Source organism: Elephantulus edwardii, unplaced genomic scaffold, assembly GCF_000299155.1.
Source record: "Elephantulus edwardii isolate Elephantulus edwardi_28Jun2011 unplaced genomic scaffold, EleEdw1.0 scaffold00003, whole genome shotgun sequence".
Classification (NCBI taxonomy): domain Eukaryota; kingdom Metazoa; phylum Chordata; class Mammalia; order Macroscelidea; family Macroscelididae; genus Elephantulus; species Elephantulus edwardii.
Window position 1 is genome coordinate 41299195 of NW_006399753.1, and position 9987 is coordinate 41309181.

The 9987-nt window shown below is 36.5% G+C and overlaps 1 protein-coding gene across 1 annotated transcript in view; it reads left to right on the plus strand.

The window, feature by feature from the left end:
* The window catches only part of TPP2 (tripeptidyl peptidase II), a 118167-nt gene extending 111453 nt beyond the window's left edge, over positions 1-6714 (plus strand). Inside the window, exons 28-30 of the mRNA XM_006879489.1 lie at positions 1293-1500; positions 5378-5497; positions 6625-6714. Coding sequence (XP_006879551.1) covers positions 1293-1500; positions 5378-5497; positions 6625-6714 — 418 coding nt within the window. The remainder of the gene's footprint in view (positions 1-1292; positions 1501-5377; positions 5498-6624) is intronic.
* Positions 6715-9987: the final 3273 nt, after the last annotated feature.

The following is a 9987-nucleotide window of genomic DNA, read 5'->3' on the forward strand; positions in this document are numbered from 1 at the left end:
CTTCGTCTGACATACTTTGGACATGTTGCCAGGAGGGACGGGTCCTTGGAGAGGGACATCGTGCTTGGGAGGGTGGAGGGACAGCACAGGAGGGGAAAACCCTCTATGAGATGGATTGATTCGGTGACTGGGGTTATCGGGATGGGTGTGTCAGAGGCAGTGCGGTTGACGCAGGATAGAGCAGGGTTTAAGGCTGTTGTGCATAGGGTCGCTATGAGTCGAAAACGACTCAACGGCACATAACAACAACAATTGTTATAGCAGATTTTACATGTTGAACGTTTCATTCAGTCTTTGAGAGTCAGTCTTAATGCTGGCCTGTTCATCATATATCAAAGTTCCACAATTATCCTTTCTCAACACTTAGTAGTCCTCTTGCTGTTATACTTGGAATAAATTGGGCAAAATGTTTCAACAACTTCCTTAAATATTATAGAGGTAAAATTCTTTCCTGGGAAGTAGTTGTTGTTCTCCTTCATACATCAGAACAGAGTTGCATACCACAAAGCAATACAGTTTAACCACAGTGATGAAGAGCATGTCTTCCAGAGCCAGACTGCCAAGCTCGGGATTTGGAGCCTGCCTCGCTCTAACTGTGGGACCTTGTCTCAATTGCTTGCTTTGTAAAATGGGAGTAGTATAACTACACTCTTAGTTATAGAATTAATCTTGCACATCATGAAACAAATATATTAAAATACACAAGTCAGTTGCTGGCATAGTTGTAGAATATGTTTGTTCTCTTTGAGAGTTTACCACTAGAAAAGCTTCTGTGTGCATCTGCAGATGCGCTTGGATGAATATGTAATGATCATTGTTGTAAGGAATCTGAAAACATGAAAGGTACCAGCCTTATAAAGAATAATGTAGCAGATACATTATTGGTGTTAGGTATTGTTAAATTGGTTTTAACTCATTGTGACCTTACGTACAGCTGAACAAAATGTGGCCTAGTTCTTTGCCATCCTTAAAATCATTGCTGTCCCGGAGCCTGTTCGTGCAGCCAAACAATTGTGTTGACACATTTTGAATCCCTTAGTCTTTCAACTCTTTTGCTTTATGGCATTCTGCTTCAACAAGTACAGCTTGCCTTAGACAACCTATAATAAGTATAAGTACTTGTTTGGTATCTGTGAATAATAAAGATTCTTATTAGATGTATGATACAAATTATATACACAATATACCATATTTCTGTATTGTAAATGTTAAGATTAAAAAAATGCATGCAAAAGAATATACTATAAAGAAATTTTACTGACCTAGGAACTATGTTTTGGTTTGCTTTCTAGCGATATGGACAAACAGAAGTCTACCCTTGTAGATGCCCTTTGTCGGAAAGGATGTGCCCTGGCAGACCATCTTCTTCATTCCCAGTCTCCAGACGGGGCTGTTTCATGCGATGAAGCAAGAAAAGAGGAGGAAAGAGAAAGTGCTCTAGACTCTCTTACAGAAACTTTTTGGGAAACAACAAAATGGACTGATCTCTTTGATAATAAGGTAACTTTCCACTTCTTTTTTCTCATAGTTCTTAATGGTTAAAAAAAATCTCTCAATGCATGTTGTCTGCCTCACTGTTTCAACTGATTGACTAAAAGCTATATTATAAAATTCTTTTCATACTTGCCTAGATCTATTTATATGCTGATTTGAAGACGAAAAGTAAATGTTTGATTTAGGTAGTCCTCAGAACCCTTTAAGCTTTAAATAATTATCATCTCTATAGTTAATCAGTTTTCACTGTCCTTTGGATTTTTTATTAGTCAAAACCCTCTTAGCCCTCTAGTTAACAGCATCACGATATATGGAAGAAAGATTGAAGTGTGAGCAATTTCATCCCTCTTATATAGGTCTACAGTCAATACTTTTGGTACCACCATTTAAGAAATCAAAAGACATGGTGCATTGGGAAAGTCTGCTGTCAGGGACCTCTCCAAAATGCTGTGGAGCAATGATAGCTGTTTAAAGACCAAGGTGTCATTGATCCAAGCTATGGTATTTTCATTTACTTACTGTGCATTTGAAAATTGGACAATAAAAATGGATGACAGAAGAGGAACTGATACCCTTTGAGTTGTGATGTTGGAGGAGAGTTCTGAGTGTCCCATGGTTGGCTGAAAGAGCAAGCAGTTCTGTCTAGGAAGAGGTCTAACCACGATGTTCCTTGGAGGTGAGGACAGTGAAACATCATTGCATAGTCTGGCCATGTGGTCGGAGGATCCAGTCCTTGGTGAAAAAAACCATCATTCTTGGAAAGCTGGAGGATCAACAAAAGAGAGGAGGACCCTAAACAAGATGGATTCACACCCTGACAACCAGCGGGTTTAAATAGATCAGATGATAAGGATGGACAAGGTTCAGGACCGTGGTTGAGAGGGTTGCTATGAGTCATCGTCAGCTTGACACCACCTGTCAGCAACAGCTCTGTCTAGTATAAGGCTAACCTTAGAGGTTATAAGACAGGAGTTTTTAAAATTATATGCCTGTAGACATAAACTAGAACAATGAAAATCAGTACTGAATTATAGCCATGCATTTTATTAAATTTGATCAGTCAGTAGAACTATCAAGGACCAGCTTTTTTTAGTTTCAGTAGACAAGAGATTTCAGAAGTGAATGTGGTAATTTGCAAAAAAATAATTTTGAAATTAGGAAAAGATGTTTTTCTTCTGTACTTCTGGCTTTTTCATGATTGTTGTTAAGTGCCGTCAAGTCGTAGATGACTCATAGCGACCCTGTGAATGAACCGCCTGAGCACTGTTCATACATAGAGTTTCCGGAGACAAGCCTTTCAGAAGTGAATGCCGCTCCTGCTTCCAGGCTTGTTTTAGTTGGGAAGCTCCAGCAAACACTGTCCACCATGGGTAACCATTACCACGTTTGGCTCATCAGTGTCCCAGTGTTCAGCATCACAGCAACCACGAGTTACCTCTGTACAGCAATGCACAGACCAGTGCATGGTAGTATAGTGATATATGTACATACTTATATATGGAAAATTGAGGAGATAAGTACTACATAGAGATTATGACTTGAAAACTCAAATCATGCCTTTGAGTTTAAATCCTGCTTCTGTACCTTTTATCTGCATGACCTTCGACAGTGTACTAAATTTTGTTGTCCTGGTTTCTTATTGCATCAGGCAAATATGCTGCAAAAGAAAGGCAAGGATGTTCATTTTTAAGACTTAGATGCACCTGACCCAAGCCATGATATCATCAGTTGCTGTATAATCAGGTAAAAGTTGGACAGTGATTAAGGAAAACTGAAGAAGGATTGATGGCTGTGATTGTGTTGAATATGAATATTGAATATATCATGGACTGCCAAATAGTGACCAAATCTTTGAAGATTTGAAGCCTTTGAAGAAGTGCAGCCTTTGAGGAAGTGCAGCTGAAGTCCTGCTTAGAGCTGAGGATGATGAGCCTTCATCTCATACACTGTGGGCATGTTGTTAAGAAGAACTAGTCCTTGGTGTCATGCTTGGAAAAGTGGCGGTTCAGCAAGAGAGAGGAAGACCTTCAATGAAGTGCAGTGGTAGAATGACTCAGACACTCGGCCAGAGCAACAGCAGAGACTATACGAATGGCACAGCGTAACGGAGGCTTCGTTGTGTTGTCTGTAGGATTGCGATGAGTTGGAGTCAACTCAGGGATATCTGACAACAAAAACAGCTTCTTATCTGAACTGAATGAGGATGGTGATGCTGCCTAAACTTTAGAGGTATCACAGATTTAATTCACAACTGCAGTACTAACGCAGTAATCTCAATAAAGGGAGTCATAGGAGTTCTTTTGTTTCCCGGTGCATGAAAATTACATTTATACTATACTGTAATTTATTATTGCCATAAGCAGTAACACAAACAAGTGTGAAATATTATGATAATTACCAAAATGAGTCAGAGACTTAAAACAAGCACATGTTGTTAGAAAAATACTCTTGCTCTGTTGTGCAGAATTGTGGTATAGTTTCCTTCAATTTGTAAAATCTATAATATCTACAAAGTACAGTAAAAAAAGGTAATCTGTATACATGGAGTCTTAAACAGTATTTGCAGTCATTTTAACAAGAAGTTACTGTTTATCTATTATGTGCTAAGCACAGTATTTACTCCTGGAAACATGAAGATGGATAAAAATCTGGCCCCAGCCTGTTGTTGTGTGCTGTCAAGTGGGAACCGACCCATAGTAGGCTCTAAGAGGCAGTTAATCGCACAGGTGGAGGATTACTCATCCTTCTAACGTGGAGCAGCTGGTGGATTTGAACCGCATGCCTTCTAGATTGCAGTACTGCTTCTTACCACTAGACCACCACAACTTACCTAGGCCTCTGCCTAGAGGACACTTAATCTAGTCAATAAAACGGTGGATGAATATGATAATAAAATTGTGAAAACAATTCTGTTTTTAGAATGTCATGTACCACTGAATCCGTTTCAATGTTCAATGACTTTAAACAATGGAATAGAGCTATCCTGTTGGGGTTCCTGGGCTATAATCTTGATTGAAAAAAGATCATCAGGTCTTTTCCTCTGCCTTTTTTCAACTGCTGATTTGGAACCACTGTCCTTTTAATCAGCAGCTAAATGCTTAAATATTTGCCACCAAGACTCCTTTCTTCCTGCAGTAGTACTAATATTTTTATTGTGTGCCGTAGAGTCGGAACCGACTCATAGCTGACCCTCCAGTAAGTTTTCAGAGGCAGTTAATTGCACAGAAGGAGATTGCCCTTCCTTCTCCTGTGGAGCAGGTGGCTTTGAACTGCATACCTTGGCAATTGAAGCGTAGCTTCTTGCCACTAGGCTACTAGAATCTATCTTCTTTTTCTGTTTACTAAATTGAAGACAACAGTTACTTCATTTGTTTGACTGTAGAGTATAGATAGATGTAACAAGGTTTTTGTCTTTGAGGATAGTCTCAGCAGTCTAAATTTAGATAGATAAAGTCGTTATAACTAATTTGACATATAATAATAAAACTTATTCAAAGGAAATAATTTTAAATAATGGCATGTTTGTATGATCTGGTACTTTTCCCCAATTTTTATTATTTACAGTTCTGGTGGTTTATAATGATTCTTTTTATTTTTTACTTGTAATTTGTATTTTTCAATTATTTATATTAACTCTGCTTTCTTTCTTTAAGGTGGTATTTTAGCATGAATTCCAACAATTAGAATTTCATTTCCTTCCACAGAATATGTTTTTATCTCTTGAATACTCAGCTCTTTCAGAAATCCTTTGTTTATAAAAATTACGTAATATAACACACTCATTTGAAAAGCTATACTTTGTGGGAGCCTTAATTATAAGATTGGATGCCTTAAAGTGTAAGCATTTCCTAGATAATAAGCTTTGTCTTGTTTAATATTGCAGGTTTTGACATTTGCTTACAAGCATGCACTAGTAAATAAAATGTATGGGAGAGGCCTTAAATTCGCAACTAAACTTGTGGAAGAAAAACCAACAAAAGAAAATTGGAAAAATTGCATTCAAGTAAGTGATAACTTAAGTTGTCACTTGTCACTGTCATATCATTACTACGTGTGATATAAGGTAAAAAGTTGTAGGCTGTTGATAAGGATTTTATCAAGACTGATTATTACTGTCAAGTCCCTGGATACTATTAAGGATGTTTAACAAAAGGTTGGCTATTCTAGTTAACTTACATGTACATTGGGAAAAAATGCTTGACCATCTACTTCCAAAAAATGAACCACTAAAAACCCTGCAGAGCCTAATACATGAGGTCACCATGATTAGACTGGAACGTACAACAGCTGTGGGTTTTGTTTGTTTAATTATTATCCTCAAAGTAGTATGATACTATCCTATTACTGACAGCGTTATACTTCAGGATAGATCTTAAATTGTTCTTTTTGACAATAAATGTGAAATTATTCCTCTTCAATCCATTATTCCCAGCATAGTAGATCATCTGATTGTCTAATTCAGAATGGTCAATACCAGTCCATCTGAGCTTACCTATAGAATGTCAGTCTTTGTGACATCCATTTAATTGTTGACAGTTTGCAATTGTGTTATATTCATACACATTCCACATTCCTATATTCATCCCTATATTACATATATACATATATGCAATATATTCCTGTATACATTACTATATTCCATATACATTTCACATTCCTGTTATTGATAGGAATGCTTCCAGCTGTTTCCCCTCATTTTGAGTCTCAACATCAGGAAATGCAAGTTATTGCAAAGAATGTAGATTGACCAAAAGGAAAGTTATTGCTAGGAAGAAAGTTTAGTTAATAGGAAAATTGGCTGGTTGACTGATAGAAGGTTGGTTGATAAGAAGCAGTGTTCTGTATGCTACTCAAATCAAACCAAATTTGTTGCCTTCAAGTCAATTTTGACTTAGACCAAGTAGAACTGGACATGGTTTTGAAGGTCTTTTTGGAAGATGACTGCCACATTTCTGTTCTGCAAAGAGATAAGAAGTTCAAACCACTAAGTTTTTGGGTAGTAACCAAATATCCATTTTCCCACCAGGATTCCTTATAATACTTTTTAATACAGAATGTACCCTAAGTATTAAGCCCTCAAAATCTGTTACTTACTTTTAACTATGTGTCTTTGTGGGTGTTTTTTTTTAGCTGATGAAGTTACTTGGATGGACCCATTGTGCATCTTTTACTGAAAACTGGCTTCCCATCATGTATCCGCCTGATTATTGCATATTCTAAAATGGAAACCAAGACTCAAAATTTAAAAAGAAAGAAAGTTTTATAGTGAATGGGTATAAAAACAGCTTGTGACATTTTTAGTCTAATGCATGTTTTCATCTGCTATCAAATACTGATTATTAAATGATGTGTATTTATCAGAGAATTTGCTGGCGTGTGGCTTAATACATGAAAATCTAGACCTCTGACATCATGGTGTTTTCTTAATGCCTCACATTGCTGGCAACAGGATGTATGCCCTGACTGCCAGCACCAAGGACTTTTGAGTTGGGTCGCAGATTATTATGTGCATGACAGGTTTGAGCAGCAACTGCAAACCTATAAAAGTTTTATTTTATAAATGAACAGGGTTTTAACATGCTTGACTTTAATTTTTTTCCATGTATAAAGGCCTTAAAAAGCTACATTAAGTGTAGCTAAAATTACTTGTTGGACTAAAAAGTAACAGAACCTAATTTCCAGATTTTTTTAAGCAAACATTTATATTCAATTAAGGGAATAAAAACAAAACCATCACAAATGTGTGGCAATAGCTGGAACATAACCGATTCAATAAATCTTCATCTTGTAATTATTTCAGGCAAAACATTTTAACATCCTTTGAAGGTGCAGAGCATCAAAAGGAACTAATAATTCATGTAAAAGTGCCAGGCTGCTAAACCTATCTCAGACATTGTAAAAGATACACAGAATGTTTATTAAAGTTGAAATAATGTAAAACATGACTAAATGTGTAAAACCAAGCTCACAGTACACCATATGCACTCTGATACCTTAAATTTTTTATAAGTAATAAAAATGAATATTGAAGCTTCTTAAAGTTGGTCTTAATTTTTCCTAAGTAAAATTTTCAGTTAGAAAATAAATAATATATTAAATCCATAGACAAAAAAATTCAACGTGGGGTATTTATTTTATGGTGTTTCTTAAGAACTTGCAATTATTTGAATGTATTTTGAATTCTTATTGTGTTATTAATTTTAACATTTGTGTATCTTAAATTTTTATTATTTTTATCTTTTCAGCTATTCCTGCTCTTATCACCGTTCTTCCATAAAATAAACACAAGTAGACAATAATTAAGTCTAAATTCACTTTTCTAATAGCAAATAGGTTTGTGTGTGGTGGATGTGTTTGTATGAGGGTATGTGATTTTTCCACTTTTGTTCCTTTGGAATTAGTGCTGTAAGAAACTGACTAGTAATCTTATTCGTAAACGTTTTTGAGATAACTGGCCTTTATATCATAAAAGAACCAGAACCTTTCTGGATAAATTAATTATGCATATTAAAATACTTGGCACGATTTCTGAAGCATTGTATTCTAAATTCTGTGAATAACCACTTATACATTATTCATCCTCTTTAATCTGTACAGGTCACTATATATATATATATATAAAAACACACACACACACACACACACACACACACACGTTTAGTCTAGTAAAAGATACAAAGAAGCTACTTTTGTTGAAGGTGGAGCATTGGTGTTGCCAACTGCTGTTTAATGACTAGGTGTTTTAGTTGTGCCATCTTGAGAGTTACTTTAATCATACATCTGTTTTAGTCTACTATACTAGTCTTCACCTTTTGATTGGAGTGTTTACAATATATCCATCTTCTCCCGTGTGATTTATAGCCTCTGACAGCACCTGTTAACGTAGGATTTGGCTGCTTTCAGCTTATCTTGAGGCTTTTCCTCCCCTTATCCTTTACTACTATTATTTTTTGTTACCACTGTTTTTGTATTTGAGTGAGTATATGTGTGTGTGTGTGTGTGTGTGTGTGTGTTTTCTAGGGTACAATTGTAATTCCCTTGTATTGTTTAAATGTGTGTGTGTGTGTGTCTAAACCCTCCAACAAAGTCAGGTGGTATAAATCACACAGAAGACTAACCGGGTTTTTTCCCCCCTGCAAAGGAGCTGATGGATTTGAATCATGTGACTTTAGGTTAGCAGTGCACCTCCTTGCCCACTAGACCACCAGAGCTCCCTAAACACATGTATATTGTGTACTTTTGAGTCAGAGCTGACTCATAACTGACTCTAATGGGTTTTCAAAGGCAGTAAAAATCACATGGGAGAAAATTGCCCATCTTGATTCCTGCAGAGCAGTTGGTGGATTTGAACCCTGTGTCTTTGGGTTGGGAGCACAATCCTTTATCCCTAAGCCACCAGAGCTTCTTAAGAAAAAAAAAAAATACATAGCTGAGTATATATGTAAATGCACACAATCCTCTAATAATGTAGTTTGGGTAAAAGTTAACATCAGTTTTCAACAATGCATACACATCCTTGTTTGATAATAATGGTAGTGATCTTCCCACTTCTGGTTTCTACATTTCCATTTGCCTTTCTCTCTTACCGTTTCCTATTCTCTGAGCTTTGCTTTAAGCAAATGCTACCCTTTTTACTAGGTTCATTTTATTGACATTTCATTTTTAGTGTTCCCTGGGGATTACTATGAGCATCTCAATTTATAACAATCTAGTTTAGGTTAATGAGAGTCTAATTTCAGTCAGTACAGTATTAAAACTTACCTCCTATGTATCTCCACTTCCTCCATCCTTTATGCCATTATTTTCATACAAATTATGTTATAAACTGTGTTCCAATCAATAGAATAAGTTCCTGCTTTATGCTGCTGTTACATGTTATGAAGTCAGAACTGACTCAGTCAACTCTCTAGCAGGTTTTTGAAGGCTGTAAATCATACAGGAGGGGATGGCCCATCTTCCTCCTTCAGAACAGCATGTGGATTTGAACCACTTGCCTAAGGCTTACCAAACGGTGTATCTTCTTACTAAGCCACCAGAGTGGGGGTGAACACATCCTCGTGTATTATTTAAACATTGTTTCACTTAATTTTTTAAACATGTTTAAAAATAACTGCTTTTAAATCTTTTCAATAATTTCAATATCTCCATTTTGTCAGGAATCATTTTTTATTTCCACTGTGGAAAACCAGACTTTGTTTTGGAAGTTGCCAAGAAGCTGGAGATAAAGTGATGGGAATAGGGCAAGTTAAAGTTCACTGATCTTTCCATTATTTCTTAAGTTCACAGCTTCAGTTTGCTCGGCTCCACGGTCAACACTCTTGGCACCGGTAGCCAGGAAATCAAAAAACGTATTGCGATGGGAAAGTCTGTACTCAAGAGCAACAGTGTCTCTCTGGAGACTAAGGTCTGCCTGATACAGGCCATGGTTTTTGCAATCACTTGTTATGCATCAGAGAGTTGGACAATGACTAGGGAGGATAGAAGGAGAATTGA